This window comes from Serpula lacrymans (genome assembly GCF_000218685.1).
Source record: "Serpula lacrymans var. lacrymans S7.9 unplaced genomic scaffold SERLAscaffold_1, whole genome shotgun sequence".
In the NCBI taxonomy this organism is placed as follows: domain Eukaryota; kingdom Fungi; phylum Basidiomycota; class Agaricomycetes; order Boletales; family Serpulaceae; genus Serpula; species Serpula lacrymans.
This window is the reverse complement of record NW_006763290.1, coordinates 1,863,749-1,880,899: the sequence shown is the minus strand read 5'-3', so window position 1 is coordinate 1,880,899 and position 17,151 is coordinate 1,863,749. Positions and strand designations below refer to the sequence as shown.

General features: G+C 41.2%; 3 protein-coding genes across 3 annotated transcripts; 2 read left to right on the top strand and 1 right to left on the bottom strand.

The window, feature by feature from the left end:
* Positions 1-1,637: 1,637 nt before the first annotated feature.
* On the top strand, positions 1,638-4,705 carry SERLADRAFT_431986 (uncharacterized protein; the record flags this gene model as incomplete). The annotated part of the gene is made up of 9 exons (XM_007312257.1): positions 1,638-2,038; positions 2,089-2,287; positions 2,335-2,634; positions 3,342-3,412; positions 3,465-3,518; positions 3,575-3,610; positions 3,680-3,886; positions 3,936-4,152; positions 4,418-4,705. The coding sequence occupies 9 exons, from the start codon at positions 1,638-1,640 to the stop codon at positions 4,703-4,705; spliced, it is 1,773 nt and encodes a 590-aa protein (XP_007312319.1).
* Positions 4,706-8,128: 3,423 nt separating this feature from the next.
* Positions 8,129-8,479, top strand: SERLADRAFT_431985 (uncharacterized protein; the record flags this gene model as incomplete). The annotated part of the gene is made up of 1 exon (XM_007312256.1): positions 8,129-8,479. One exon carries the CDS (start codon positions 8,129-8,131, stop codon positions 8,477-8,479), a length of 351 nt encoding a protein of 116 aa, XP_007312318.1.
* A 6,294-nt stretch (positions 8,480-14,773) lies between these two features.
* SERLADRAFT_454749 (uncharacterized protein) lies at positions 14,774-16,934 on the bottom strand (the record flags this gene model as incomplete). The annotated part of the gene is made up of 3 exons (XM_007312255.1): positions 14,774-16,213; positions 16,274-16,558; positions 16,820-16,934. 2 exons carry the CDS (start codon positions 16,532-16,534, stop codon positions 15,176-15,178), a joined length of 1,299 nt encoding a protein of 432 aa, XP_007312317.1.
* Between the last annotated feature and the right edge of the window lie 217 nt (positions 16,935-17,151).

The following is a 17,151-nucleotide window of genomic DNA, read 5'->3' as shown; positions in this document are numbered from 1 at the left end:
ATTGTGAGCAATACGACAGATGTATTTAGTTGCCTCCCAACTACCTGGACTAAAGCTGATCTCAAACCCTCATTTGAGGAATTTATTGTAGCACAGAAAGAGGTCAACGGGAGGCATGAGATGGCCACAAGAACTGTAAGATCCCGGATTGATCAAGGAGTGCTCGTCATTGGTGAGATTTGTGAGGCAACGATAAACTATAACAAAAACAAAACCTGTCTCCTTCTGCACTTGCAGGGAGTAAGGGGTTCAATGAGCTTGAGGTCAACAGACGCTAGTAAATATAGCGAGTAGAGGACTTTTGAGAGGTAAGCTTCAAAGGTTTTAGTTGAGGAGTAAAGCGGGTAAATTCAGTAATAGAAAACTAAGGAGCCATACATGAATAGGTAAGGCTTTATATAGTGAACTGTTTGTTCCTCAAACCGAAAGGAGAATATACAAAAAGTGGTCTGAGGAATCAATCGACCAATAAGAAAAAGGGAGAGTAACTATCGTACGACTTTTGACTTGATTAATCAGCAGGTGAGAGACTTGTACTAATAATAGAGGATTGTCACGTGTGTTCAGGAACCGTATCCTCATAATGAGGTACGATCCTGAATAAGGCATTATTAGTATTACCAGGCTTTACTGGGGCTTGGAGCTGGTTGGCGAGATTCCTACTACCAGTCCCTACCCAGTGTGCTGGCTGGCTGGGAGTGATACCCAGTCTCTGATCTGTGATATAAAATGGTAGCAATGGTTAAGAAAGCCTGTGAGGGCTATGAGAAGTAGAACGGCAAACAATACCTCTAGCCCTAGAGCCAGAGGCGTAATGGGAAAAGCGTTCGAGAACCAAGACATAGCGAAGATAAGAAAATAATGAAATGGTCCTTACAAGATTTGGATACGCAGAAAAGAAACCATCTCCCAGAATGAAGTTCATAATGGCCGTCAAATGGAAGTGAAAGATAGGCGTGATGCTATGATTGGTGCCAGATACAATGACATCGACGGTGCAACTTCCGTTGCACATAGTAACCACTCCTGTCATTCCAGCCTGAGGTTTGTACCTTGACTCGTCCCTTGTATGGTTGTAAATGATAACATAGCCTCCAATGTAGTAAAGGTATCGCACAACCTTCTGAACATGCTGTGAACCAACATACCAGTCCATGTCACCAGCACGTTGCACCATTGACGGAGAAAAGTACGATAGCACAGTAGAACCAGATATGATGCTATACATTGTACGCAGCAGGCAAAGGACATGGACAGAATTTCAAAAATAAGGGTGCAAAGTGCAGATAAGCTATTGGTACAGGTAACACTGCAAACAACTATAATTGGCATGTGCAGTCTATCCATACATTAATAGATCAACAACCCTCATCTCATCAAATACTTGTTCTACAAGTTCAACTGACATGTCTGCAACAACAAAGCCGGGTACACCATTTAAAGACATTGCAAGGACTTGACACAGTAAGTGTCTCTTTTTATGCCAAGTGCCCTCTTTAAATCATCCTTACCCTCACTCTACGTGCACCGGAAACATTGTCACCCCAAAAATTGCATTTTCTCTATTTAAAAATGATCGTAAACATTGATCAGCCCTCTTTTCATCCCAAATAAAGGGTTTTTTTGGGCTTTCTTAAATGTCTGAGCTTGCTGACTGTCTGTTCTCATCTGCCCATTTCCATGTCTTTCATCCAAGGTTCGGGTTTCTTAATTGCATCTTGCTGCACGTCACTGAGTATGCATCTACAGATACTACAGGGATTTTAGTGCATAACAAATGGCCACCGCAGTTTACAAAGCCTCTGCTTGAAGGGAATGAAGAGCGTAAAGTGTGGGAGGTTGTCCCATCCACATTTGAAGATCTTTGCGAGTGGGCACATGTCTCCCAAAACCCCTCAGAAGTCAACAAAACCCAAAACCACCTTCTACTGTACAAGACTTCTTGCAGTGACGGGATCGAATCCCTATATCCAGTCACAATCCATGTTCAAGGTCTGTTGGGTAAATTCAACTCAAAGGTTTTTGGGTCTTGGACAGGGTAAAGTCTTTCACCTTAACAATGAATATTAATTCATTGTCTCCCCCTAGCATCCAGAAAACAATCCCTTCAGCCATTCAATATGTAAACCTGAAAGGATGCAATCATTGGGAGCCATGGGTTTCTGCTTTGCACGCCATCAAGAACTTGCGTCAAATCATCTATGCTGCATTGGGTGATTACCAGCATGTTGAAGCAGATCCTTCATTAAACCACAACATATTCATGCAATGCCAGGTTTTTACCAAGGTATGCACTACATAGTTACATAAGTCAACTCAACTGAATATGCAAAGATCAGGAAAGATAATCAAAATAAAAAAAGTGTCCTCTTACCCTCCGACAATCCCTTTTGCTGGATGAAAGCGGTTGATCGTGCTTGGGGGGTTACAGATAAAGTCCAGATTGCACGGTGTGATAAGAGCGGTGCTATTGTGTCCTCTTTATCAGCCGTCTTATCCCCTGGGGACTTTGTCAATGTGGGCTTCACGTTTGATATCAGCACAACCCACAACGCATCTGGCCTTCACAAAATATGTGCATATCTCAATATTGAACATGTTTTGCAACTAGTGAAAGCTGTGGAGTTTGCAAAGGTGCGTGATATCAGAACTTGGGCATATCAATCTCTGACAGCTTGCAGGTCATTGGAGCACCTAGCCAGTCAGAAGCACCATCTACTGAAACAACCTCAAACCCTAAAATTAAACAAATGAGGCTTTCTTTGGCAACCCCTAAAGGACTCTAACTTTATCATATATTTCGGTAAATAGAACATCAATAAATTGTTTTTATTCAGCCTGTGAACTGTAGATGTCTTGGCCCAACAAGTATTTAAATCACGCCTACCCCACAGGATTTTGAATAACTGATTGTTCCCCGTTTCCTTCGGCGGCCCTTTCGACAAACGAGTCCATTATGATTGGAAATATTTTGGAAGTCTAGAAAATTATGAAATGTACGCTCCCCAGAATTTTTGGCCACCTTGTTTCTTTTGCTACGTAAAGACATCCACAAGCCCCACAACTTTCAATAGTTGGCATGTCCTCAAAATTCTGAAACAAACACTCCTCAAAAAAATTTGTCCCGCATTTTTTTCTTCTGCATAAACACATGTTCTACAAACACCAGCCCCTAAAAATTGGAATCCTTGTTGTAATTTCCTCCTTCCCTCACAACGTCCTCTCGCACTGAATATATTTAAAAGGCCTCAACTTTACTTCATGGTGTGTCACTCACTTCCTCGTTCACACTACATTTTTTCCATTTATTGTCAATCACATTTTGTACTCTGTTGCTCAAGGTTTCAAAGAGAAAGGCTGTTCATGCAGACATACCTCTGTTACCACAGATTGAGCTTGCTAAGAAGCAAAGGTAAGACTCCTTTTGCATCCCTTATTTCCACCTGACATTTGTACACACTCAGATTCAATGGTGACTCTAGCAACTCTTTGCAGCCGGGGATTACGGATGCCTCAAGGTATATACATTCACGCCACACCTCCAATACAGTGCTTGACATGTAAGCCCTTACAGTAACTTTAACTCTAACATTGGCGAGGGCCAACTACGGTACTCCTCCCACACCCCACTGTACACAATTTCACTAACTTCTCTGTGTCCTACTAATCATTGTTGTAGAGATGAGAATGAAAATACAACATTTCGCGAGTTAATCCCTGTGGTGTCCGAAAACGTGCCAGAACAAGCCCCTGCACTACACAGCTCTGCCATTTTGGGAGACGGAACAATCACAGAAACTGTTGCCAAGACAAACGACCACACTGACAAAGAGCTGGTGGCTATGGACGAGGCTCAACTTGCTACGTATGACACTCTGACGGTCGCGTATGTTAACCACAAACTATTATGGGACTCAGGACTAACTGCACTGAAGGCGTTTATGCACTTTTGCAAACTATTCTGATGCAAAAAATTTAATCTATGCGGTTGAAAATATTCCGCCCACGGCCACATGGGGCATTTTCAAGCCTATTCACGACAAGTCCACACTTCTTTGCGATCCCTTGAGCAACATGCCCTGCACAGTGTGGCTGCCAGGTGTTGTCTCTCGAGTGTGGATGTTTGATCCCAAAGGCAAAACACGTGCCCATGTTAGTATATCCATGGTTCCAATTGGTGTCAACACAGCAAGTGCCGCACGTAACATAATTGACAACTTGTCCTTTCCAAATGGCGGTAAATGTTGTCGTTGTATGTGAAACTGCATCACCTAACAAGATGCATGATCTACAGATCCCAATGAAGAATGCTGGGGTGACATTAGAGCATCCCGTTGACAATTGGCCTACAAAGCTCAAAGGAAAACCATATGTGTCAACTGCATTTACAATATCCTATTCCTAACCCTTGTTCCAGCCAAAACCTTTCACAGATGTGTATGATGCCAGGAAGGTATTCAATCCAAAATCCGAAATGGATTACTACAGTGCCACAAACTTGCAAATGGGTGACACTGTACTTATGGAAGCGTACATTAAACATTATTGCCTAAGAAGCGACATAGACAATTTGACCCCCGTCAACAAATGCCCTTGGAGGGGGTGGAAAGCGTACTTTGAGCTGAAGTGCATATCACTCATTCATACCACCTTACAGGATGACAAGGTGGAGGCTAAGAAAGATGAGCAACATATCCATATCTGAATGTAATACTATATGTTACTACTCATGCTTATACGAAATTGCACTGTTGAGCAGTGCTGAGCCGGAAATTTTTGGTGAATAACATCAGTAGACAAGTGACCCCTAACTTCAAATGACATTGCCAGCAATACATGCCATATAAAGTGACCTACTTTTTACAAACCCCTCTTTCCCCATGTTTGTTGATGGCTTCTATTGAAGAAGTACTACAGATTTCAAAACACGTGTGTCACATGTTGCCTGTGAGTCCACATTCTTTGCCAATCACATGCACCACTAATTATTGATCACTACTGGCAGGCCCCCCCTACCGTTTTCCAAGCTTTATACTTTGAAACAAACTGCTTATGTCCCACTCCTGTGGACGTCGGCACCACTGAACTATTCCACTCCAATGTCTCCCCATCTGCAGTGATATACAAGCCATACCTGGTGCCGAACACAAACTATGTTGACACGGAAGATGACAAATTCAGCCCCATCCGCAGTGATATACGAGCCATACCTGGTGCCGAACGCAAGCTACGTCAACACGGAAGATGACAAATTCAGAGGAAGATCAGATAATGAAGAAGAAAGTGAAGTAGCAATGACACTTATTGTAGCCCAAGACTGCACCTGCTTTGAAATCGTTACACGGACTTGCCAGCACTTCCTGGACATACCTTCTATTACGCTGGCCAATCCAATAACCTTTTTCTACCTAAAGCAGTCCACCAGCAAATTCCATTCCCAAGTGCGAGAAAACAAGCTTGTGAATGAAATCATACAGACACACATCTGTCGACAACATACATGGTATGGAGGTGTACTGTTAGTCAAACATTCCCAATGGCAACCAGACCACATCACATATGCAAATGCAGAAGATATTGCACTCTTCCATGTGCTCTTGGCAAAGTGAGTAGCTCCTGTTCTTTGTGATTGACTATGTGCCTATGATGTCACAGTGCAATTGCGAATGGTGAAATGCACCAATAAAGGGCCTTGCATAAAACAAGGGTCACCCTAAAAATCCACGCACAATTCGGATTGGACTAATAAGGGGCTTTAAATTTCAAAAAATACGATGGCTAAAAGTGCGGCCTTTTCCCCAAAATGCTCCTATTTACATTTCAAATGTTAAGTTCTGCTTATAAATCTTGTCATGCGCTGTGAGGAAATCATTCTCGAAATTTGTAACATGGACTTTGCAAAGTGAGTACACGACTGAAAAAATGCGCTGTTCAGTATTGACACTATATATGCTGTAGTTTATCAATCTGCACTAATGAAATTGTGACTCGCAGTTTTTGCTCTGACAAGTACAACTCTTTCATCGCAAGGTATAACCCCTCATCGACACAACCACATAAATTTGATTTCCATGACAGGCAACTTATATCCCTTGCAAGTCTCATCAACACTCCTTCAAATATGTATGCGCTCGAACATCTCCCGCTCACAGCCACCTGGGATTGTTACAACCAAAACGCAACACTTTGTAACCCAATCTGTGGACAACCTTACAATGTGGTGCTCATCGGAGAGTTACAATTGTTGCACGAAGATGAGGGCTGGTTCTATTTAATGTTGTACCTATTTGGGATCAACACAACCTGGATGGCACATCACATTTCATCAACACTGTCATCTGCACCACTACCTCGTTCAACCTCTGAAACATTAGATTGCTTAGAACACAAAGAGGTAAAGTGCTCCTCAATATTCTGATGCGCTAAACTAATTTCAAGTTAAGATGAGGGTTCTTGATGCATGTCATACCGTACGCCATGGCGACATCCCGGTAGCAGCATCTTTCTGTGACTTACATATTGGCGATGCAGTTGTCATCCAAGCTCAAATTCACAGATTTCCAACAGAGCAACCGACCCCTTGCAATCCTTGGCCTTCGTGGGAGTCCAATTTGATTATGTACCATATATACCTGGTTCAATCATAATTTCCATGCTGTGTGTTGCTGCACCCTACAATCAGTTTCACTACAATACTGTCAACACTTCAAATTTCCTCCTTTCTTTTCTTTTCTTCCCGTCGCCCTCACAACCCTTTGGTGCAGGTGGAAAACAGTGATTTTTGTAATCTTTTTGTTTCTTGACAACACTGTCTGAACCCTTTTTCTCCTGCCCGTTCAAATGTTGTTAAATTGCTCTCCTGCTCTCAAACAATCCCCAATTTCTCTACTTAGTTATCTACCTCTTTGTACCTCAATGGATCATGCAAATAATCAGATTCAGCATCAAGAAATCCAAGACATGCTACAAAGTGACTGTGACTACATCCTACATATCAACCCTTCTTGACTGATGTTGCCCTTTAGCATTCAGTTATCCTTCTTGTTGCCAATGTGTCAATCCTGCAAACACTCTACAGCCATCTCATACCACTTCTCTCTCAACAACAAGGCACCCTAGTATGTATCCCACTCCTGTACCTTTAATTGGCCACTTAATCATACAAAACCAGACTTGACATCAACTGCACAGAAACGTTTGACATACTACATAGCTAGCTACATGTCTAAAATATAGTATGTATGATTCCGTGGGAAATATCATCAATGTGGGGACCAGGTTTGCCCGGAGGGCCATCCTATGTTGATTGGCCTGGATTAGTATCACACTAGGCAAGGAAGAATTAATCAGATGGTGCACAGAATGGCAAATGAAACTTACAGCTTTTGAGTGCAGCTACGGTGTCGTCGAGTCGACAATCATGAGATCCAGCAAACTTGAACTTGAATTTCAGCGTTGTATAACAGGCAGTTGACGAGAGTCATGTGTGACTAGTGTCACACTAGATAAGTTCTAGATTGAGGCGCGGCCTATATTGTAAATTAAGCTTGTGATAAGATAATACAAACAATGGAGGGAAATATTTTGGGAATTTTGCTAATCAACAGTTGCAGATAAATGAGAATGATTATCTTGGAGTATTTTAGAATATTATCACTATAAATCTGCTGGTTCAATGGTGGAGAAATTTAGAATTAATTCTCTGAGAATATTTTAAATATTTTCTCTGTAAAAATCTTCATATTCTGTCGGCATTGAGGGTGATTCATTTGACAATATATGCAGATTAATTGCAAAGATTATACTGTGAAATGACTTTAATTTTTTTCACTCTCAAAGCCACAGAAACAGGTAGCATTGATTGGGAATTTTAGTATAAAAATTATCTATTTATTTTCCTGGGTCATTGGCAGCACCTAATAATAAAGATATCTGTATATGATGCCATTATAATCCCAGCTCATATAAGCCAATGCCTGCAGTGGGAGGCCTTCATCATAGCATCAGCACATTCCATCCACCTGAAGGTAAAACTCCCTCTTTTGGCCAGCTTTATATTCACGACCCACAGACTGCCCTTTTTTTACATAATGAGAATAAAAGGGGGCATAGCACTACACCAGCAACCATGCTGGAGATCCAGGATACCCTGGAGCAATCCAATCCATTTAATCCATTCATCCTGTTGTACAAGCAAGCTTATCAGATCATCATGGAAAAGCCTGAAGCAGAATGTGCCAACATAACAGCCCATATAGCTTTTGACCAAACTCTGGACCAAAGTCGTTATAATCTTCCTACTGCAGATGAAGTTGCTGCTGTTATCCCTGGAGATGGAGAACACAATGTTGTTGAGGACTGTGATATTGTTTTGCAGCTGAAGCAATTTGATCATGGTGGTGGTCTCAAGCATATCAGCTATTTGTACCCCCTTTATTCACCTCTGCATTATGTCCTCCTATTTTTCTTTGGAGAATAAGGGTGGCATAGAACATTACGGTTCATTCAAAATGCTGATGGAAATATATGTAGTGAATATGTCTCCCAGCAGTGTTATTATGCATACCATCTTCATTCCCAAAGAACCAATCAATCTAATCACTTCTATGGAAAGCTACTTTGGGAGTATTGCATTGATGCATGGGCTTCCACAGAAAAAAGTGAATTGAAGTGAGTCCATCATTATCAAAAAGACATAAGGGCAGATTTTTACCAAAGTGTTAAAGATGCTATGGATCAAAATGATGGGGAAATAGATTTGGGTCAACAGGGCCAGAACATTGTCCTACCATCTTTTCATTGAAAGTACACAGCACATGTACCAGCTTTTCTAGGACTCCATGGTTTGTTGGAATTGCATCAAGGTCCAAATCAGGCCCATCATCAGGCAAGTGCTGAGGTTGCTGAAGTACAGCTGGTGGGTCAATATCTCCCCCTGGACCTGGTGCAGGGACATCCTCATCCAGGCCCAAAGGCATGAGAAGCAAAGATGGAAAAGGTGGAGTAGGAATGGCAGTGGTAGAAGTCTTTTTCAAGCCAGGGAAGTAGCGCTCATCAAAGTCAGCTCTTTCAGAGATAATGGTTTGTTTGGTGGAAGGATTATAGAATTTCCATTCCTTGTACCCAGCAGGGTAACCAATGAACACACATTTCTCCATGTGAGAGCCAAAGACACCTCTCTTATCCTTTTGCACATGCACATAAGCAGTGCACCCCCAAACACAAAGGTGTGACATGTGTCCATGCCACAATTGATAAGGAGTAGCATTGACCACTGCATCAGTGAGACACCTATTCCAGACATGCACCAAGGCACCTAGGCATTCACCCCAGAAGATATTAGGCAATCCAGATTCTGAAAGTATGGTAGTGATTCTTTCAGAGAGAAGCCTGTTTGCTCTTTCTGCAACTCCATTCTGCTGAGGCCTATTCCGGGTGGTATGCTGTCTGACAATGCCATGATCATCTGTGAATTGCTCAAACTCCTTGGAAATGTACTCTCCCCCTTTGTCATATCGCAAAGCCTTGATTTTTCGCTCTAATTGAGTCTCAGCATAAGCCTTGAAACTCTTGAAAGCATTAAAGATATCTGACTTGGCCTTCAAAGGGACAACAACACAAAATTGAGTGTAATCATTGATGAAGGTGACCCAATATCAATACCCAGAGAATGAAGGGGAGGAGACTTGGTGTACATCAGAGTGGATGAGGTCTAGAGGGTGAGCAGAGCAGTGAGAAGATGAAGGGAATGGGTTGGCAGACATTTTTCCAGACAGACATGGTTCACAGATAGGATCAGGAGTAGATTTAGACTCAAGTGTCATTCCAGTAACAAGGTCTCCTTGTGTCAATTTCTTGACATCAGCATAGTGGTGGTGAGCCAATCTTCAATGCCAAAGGTTTAAATCAAGTGGAATTGTTGCAGAAAAGTGTCCCAATTCAACACAAGCAACAGTGGATCCATCAAGGAATGCAGCATTATTGTTGTTGATGGTTGCAGTGAATAAGGGAGTGTTGCCACGTATGAAGGACATAGATTGAGATGAAATGGTGACTTTAAAACCACTTTGGCGAGTTAAGTACAAGACTGAGAGGAGATTATTTTGAAGATCTGGTACATGCAGCACTCTGGAGAATTCTACAGCCCTTGATTCCTTGCCATTGATGATAGGGTTAAACACCACAGTACCAATACCAGCTGAATAAACAACAGTATGATCTGCTAGCTTTATGGGAACACAATATGGTGCATAATTGCGAATCCAGTGATGATGAGGTGTCATATGAGAAGTGGCACCTGTGCATTCCAATCAATGTCAGCATCAAGTTGGAGAGGGCGGTGTGGGTCAGAGGGATAAATAGAGTGGAGGCTTGCATTTCTAGCTGACTCTGCAACCATAGTAGAAAAATAATATTTTGCACCAGGTATGGCAGATTGGTTACAATGATGGCAGTGGGGAGATGAGCAAGAACAATGAGTGGGAGCAGAAGATGAATGAGGAGTACATTTTGTTTTATCCATGGTGTGGAAATGAACTGGCAAAGCAGTGGTGGTGGATAATGGAGAAGGTCCAAAAAGTGCACAGAAAGGTCCAAAGGGTCCAAAAGAGTCCAAAAGAGTCCAAAAGAGTCCAAAAGAGTCCAAAAGAGCGGTTCAAAAGCTGTCCAAAAGCAGTCCAGGAAGGTGCTAAGGCTTCCTAGTGATGCTACAGGGTTACACCTGTGTTCCCCTTTCAATACTACACTGATTGACAAAACCGGATAAACCCGGTCTCTGCCGAAGCAGCCATTGTTCTCCATGGAGCATAGCCATCACTCCATGGAGTCACCATTGTACTCCTAGGAGTCATTATACTGTAGCGAGTAGCACCTCCAACTATAAGTAGTAGGGGGCTTAGTATAGAAATACCTCAGTCGTTTCTATAGCCTATTGGGCAGCGGCTGAGGTATGTTACATTACATTTATTAGAAATCACCTTAAACTAACATCAATTGTAGTTTCACATAGGTAAATAATAAAGTTGTTTCTATAGCCTCTTGGGCAGCGGCTGAGTTTCACATAGGTTTATTAGCAGCTGATGCCAAAGTTGCTGCCGCTGTGCCTCGACTTAAAGTTGCAGCTATACCAAAGACAATTGTTGCACAAATCATGCTGCAGTTATAATCGCACCAATATTTTGGTCCAAAGGTGCCACCAAACAGTGAAATTGGCATGCTGAAGGCTGGGAATGTGAAGGCATTGGAGGCCGCTGTCAAGTGTTATAATTCTGGAAAGGCTTGCCCGTGTACTCATGTTGCTTGTGAGGTTGTTTAAGATAGTGGCACAATAGATTTAGCTTCAGAGTCAGGGGATGGTAGTAACCATGATGAGTTTTGAGCATCAAGGGAGGACTACATTCATTCAAACTAGCTAGTATATCAGCTCTGTCATTAATTGTAGTTTACCAGGTTGCTTTTGTAGTCCCTCAATGAGATGTAAGCTTGAGTTTGAGTGTCAGGAGAGAATGTATAATGGCATAGTGAATTCACCACCTTAGGTGCGCACATTCTGATTACATAAGCTCACACTTTTCTTGGTGTTGCCTCCCCCATTCACAGTGCTGGAGGTGGGGGAAAAACATATATCTGTAATACAATTGCAGTCATCATTTGAGCAAAGGATAATCATAATGTTGCTCTATATGTAGCATCCCTGCTCTTGGATGGTGCCTGCATAGCTCATTCATGCTTTGGAATCCCTATTCCTGTACATAAAACATCCACAGGCAGGATTCCAAAAAACTCTGACCTCCATGAGGTATTGAGACATACCAAAGTTATTGTCTGGGATAAAGCACCAATTCAACACTGTCATGGAATTGAAGCATTGAACCGTACATTGCAGGACAATTTGGATAATCAGCTTCCATTTGGAGGCATTATAATGGTCTTTGAAGGGGACTTCCACAGAACAACACCTATTGTTCTAAGAGAGTCAAGGCAACATATTATATCTGCCTTTCTTAGAAGATTACAACTGTGGACAAATATCTATGTCTGCTACCTCACACAGAACATGTGCCTGGACCGTACTCCAGAAAGCAAAGCCTTTGCTAGCTGGCTCCTGGATGTTGATGGTGGTCGTGGAATTGCAGAAGATGGAACTATTGAGCTCCCCACCAACATGCTTATGCCAGAAAACAATATTCCTACACATCACAATGACCAACATTTTTGCTGTTGAAAATGGCTATGAAAATGTGCTCACAAAATTATATATTTCAATGAAAATATAATAGACTTAAAATAAAACATAACACTAATCATAAGAATTACTAACCACATATCTAATTTGGATATCCCTCTAAGTCTTCAACAAAATTGGTAATATGAGATGAAGACAAAATGTGTAGTGATTAACTATAATGCTGTTCTCAATTTGATCGTGCATAACTGGAAATTCAAGTGTGAAATAATACAAGAAATATTGTATTTCATCTGAGCTGTTTTGAGCACTTGAAATTTTGTAATTTCAATGTATTTGTAAATAGCAAGACAAAAGGTTGCATTTCTTGTTACACCTAAAACATATTGCCTGCTAACTAACCATTCATATCCCACTACACTCTCATTGCTTGCCCAAGGGCAATATGCTAGCTATCCTATGACTGCCCATTTTTAATAAAGTTTATGGTATGTCAGTTGTAAGGTATTAGATTAGATTAAATAATCCTACCTTACTGATAAGGCAACTGATACTATACATCTGGAGATGCATGTGTGGCTCCCCACCATGTAGATGAGGGAAGCAATGTATACACCTGTAGGGAATCTGCACAAAACAGATTCAATGAGCAAACCACAGGAGCAAGAGCCGCTATGAGGAACACTCAGTGAGCACATAATACACCGCATATGTGAACAGGATATGGAACAATATAGGCAACAATATTGTGGCCATAATTTGGAGAATGGTCAACTGCAAAGCCCTAACAAGGGCCAAAGAGATGCTTGTTACAAAAACAATGAGGAGCTTCAAGAATCATAAGATGACAATGATAACTAGGAAATGGAGTTGGTAGACCTAGGACAGGATCCATACAACTCAAGGGAATTAAAGTCTCGCCCCCTGACAAGTACAAGGGCTAAGATAATATTGAAGTATTCGACACATGGATATGTTTGGTATTAAGATGAATGCAAGTGTGCAAAGCAGTGAGCCCTGTGTTGGAATTGTCAAGGTCAAAGTCTAGGCTTTGTTAGACAATATTGTGCAATTGAGTGTTGATTATCCAAGGGCTGGTAGCTCAGTTGGTTAGAGCACCACCATATATAGGCAGAGGTCCTGGATTCAATCCCCGGCTGGTCCAATTTGCTTTTCTGTACTCTCTGAGTCCACTATGGATTATTACTGTACATCATAAGCTCAAGAAAAACAGGATTGACCTTCTGGGCACATGTGCAGATGGTCTAGCCGCACAATAGATTGACGAGGAACTTGAATCCCCAGACCACAGAAGATATTGTAGGTGTTTACAAATAATTTATCACAAAGACAACTGCTCAGAAAGCAACTGATGCCTTCCACACCCTGAGATACTCACAAAATAAGGGTGCACTTATAACATACCCAAAGTTTGTAGACTCTGATGCACACACAGATACTCAAGAAAGAAGTAGTGAAGTGATAATTGAGTTTGTAAACTCAGATGATAGGAATAAGTTATTTGTTGGGATACAACAGGAGGACTCACTAAGGAGTCTTCATTTATTGCAAGGGTATATATACCTAAATACATGTGGTACTCTATAGTTAATATAAATAAAGGTAAACATTCTGTGATATTCTATTATATTTTATATGATGTCATGTCATGTGACAGGTCACATGATGGGTCTAGACATCAGTCAGATGATGTGTCACGCAATTTTCAAAAGTAAAGTCTGAAAATAAAATAAAAAGAAAAGGAAAGGAAAATAAAGTGAAAATAAGTGCCAAAAAAATATTGTTGTAACAGCACTAGCATTCCTTAGCAAGTTACAGCACTATGAAACCATGAAAATTGCATGGTGCACACACAGTACCCAGATAAATATACATTCAGGCTAAGATTCCTCAAGGGATTACCTCTGCTAAAATCCAAAAGGATAATAGCCAAAATGTCCACCGTACGGGAAATGGAAAAAATGCACTACAATTTGTAGAACACTAAAATTCTTTTAAGCTTTCTAAGCATATGTATACCAAAGCACTTATTCACTACACCATGTAGACTTATAAAATATGACATATAATTATACTATATATAATCACTTTTTAGACTTAGTGACATTTCTGTTGATGTAACTTGAAGCTGCTTTGTATTTATGGACTTTTGAAGTAAGCAACTAGCTGATGAGATAGTTTGTATAGTATATTTAGATTCAAATATACAATTCCTGAAGTATCTAATAGATAATTGATATTGTATTATATCATTGACCTATAGCTACTATGGCTCCAAGTCAACTCTCATAGCTTATATAACCTTACTACTACTACTGTAGATTTGCAACAAACTTGAAAGGCAAGGTAAAGCTATTGTGGCCTGTATAGTAACCTACCAGCTATATGGCAGATGTACTGTGAATGTAATGAATGTATCCTGAAATTCTGACTAGCTTTATCTGCAACTTGTAAGTAAAATGTTCCCAAATTCTTACACCTTTACTAAAGTGTTTTGTTATCAGATCATATTATCATCCTTTACTATTGCTAGAGTCTCTTTCTTATTTCTTATTCAATTTATCAATGTAACAACCGCTAATGAGTAGTAAAATTTCTGCACATTACAAAAACTTATGAAGATGCAAAATGTGTAGAGTAACAGTTCATGAAATGAACCCAGATAAGGATAGTATACTGTATGAACAGACCATGATATCAAAAACAAAAATCGCGCAGAGCATGCAGGAAGAACGCGTTACTCCAGAGGGTATACATTGCGAAGACGTTTATCATAGCTACTCTTCAAACCCTGAAATCGTGAACAAGTAAAGGAAGGACTGATAATTGCAACATGCACGATCGAGAAGGGAGACAGGTGAGAACATCGTAGTGAGCGCCGAAGCACGTGTATATTGGTACATTTTGCAGGTTATTTTTGCAGGTTGTTTAGAATTGGGCGGACACGAAGCGACAGAGCACTAAAGATTATTATGGAAGTGATTGCGAAAAAATCGCACTCCTCGGAGAACCATTGATATTGTGGAGCGCAGTTCGACCAAAGGCAACGAAGTCTGGAGAGTGATGTTTTTGAGACAGCATGTCCACCTGGCGTTTACTACCCTGCATCTCGGAAGTCCGACGGAGGTTCTCTTTATTGTCCTCGGCAATCGAAGAATATGAAACAGAGTCACTGGAACAAAAGGAACTGTTTCGTTTCAACGGCATATCGTCTGATATCATCGTTGAAGAGCTCGTAGGAGTAGAGGGATGATTGGATGTGGAGGGAAACGTGATGACAGGGTGCCGAACAAATCTGCCACCTTCAAGATAATACTGCACGACAAAAGTAGCAGCCTTAGAGTAAAATGCGTAAGAGTACTTTTTGACCAAGATTTCTGATAAATCATCCACGCTGGTTGCTAGGCGACTATCCAGATACTCCACGATCTCCAAACAGTCCTTCGTTTCCTCCAAGAATCGGCGACCCTTGTCACACAAGAAGCGAGAGAGCGTCAAAGCACCTAGCGCTATTGATGACGCAGAGTAGTTGATAAATTCTCTATAAAACAAGGTGATCTCCATCAAAAAGCGAGCGACATGCTGCACCTTCTCTTCCTCTACGCAAGGATCATAGCACATTATTCTGAGCCAACATTCGGCAGTAGGATGTCCTAGTGTCCACTGGATAGTAGACAAAACATGGCCTTCCATTTGAACAAAAGCTGATTCGTCATAAGTCTCCCGGCAGAAATGCGCAAGTTCCTGAACTGTTGGCACTCGCTCTTTTGCATCCTCGAACTTGGCAGCTATCCATAGAGCTGCGCATCCAACGAGCTGATAATGTTTGACATAAACAATGCGACGCGAAACATAACGGTCGACAATGTTGAGCGTGAGATAAAGAGTTTCTGGACGAAGACGAAAAGTGAAATGAATTTCGACAAGAAAGTCAACTAAACAGGGACGCATGTGCCATTTGATTTCAGGTTGCTGATCCATCGACTGGGTGGACGATGTCGTAAATCGCTATGCACAACAATGTCAGATTATTAGCAAAAAAAACATCAGGACAAGGGAAGGACCAACCTCCATCTCGTGCATGTAAAATCGTATGTCATCACGATATTCATCTTCTAGGAGAATACCTTGCTGACGAAAAGCCAAAATTTGAGCCTCATGTTGTCGCTGCTGTATCAAAGCCAACCTCGCGCAGAAGGGTGTTCGCCTTCCAGCGTTATAGGAACTAGGAGTTTTGTGACTTTTTGAAATGCCATTCGGCGAGGGGCGCTTCTTTGGATATATGACATTTCGAGCAATCCTCGAATTTGTTGCAGAAATGTCTTTCATATCTAAGAAAAGAGGACTAGCTGTCTGCAATTAAGTGTTTAGTCACCACACTGAGGCATTGCATGACATGACAACAGAGGATACATAACAGCAAAAGCATGTCGTTCAGCGTCTAACAAAGAGGAAAAGGGTCAAACGGAAACATATCATACAATAGCAGAAGATAGTGACACAGTGAAGAGGAGTGAGATGTGACTGAAAAATGAAAGAACAGAATAACAGCAACACCACATTTTACTAGTTCAAATTACAGAATTTAACGTGCAACCAGATAGAATCACTCACCACTGGGAAATATGTGATTCATGCAGTTGTGGACAAAGCCAAGAGCTCCGTACTTGAACGGTTTAATAAGATTGTGCGTCGTAGTCAACGACAACGCTCGCCAGAAAACTGTCTCACAGGATGATCAAACACCCAGTTACCAAATCAGACAAAAGCGCCAAAATATAGATGAAATTACAATCAATTGGGCAAAATCATGCCACATATGGCTAATCAAACACTGTAGACCTCAGAAAAGGTGATAATCACCTGATAACCTGATGAATATAATCAACTACAAACCGGCTGATATTCGGTGCAGGGTGATTTATGGGTGATTTAAAAATCACCCG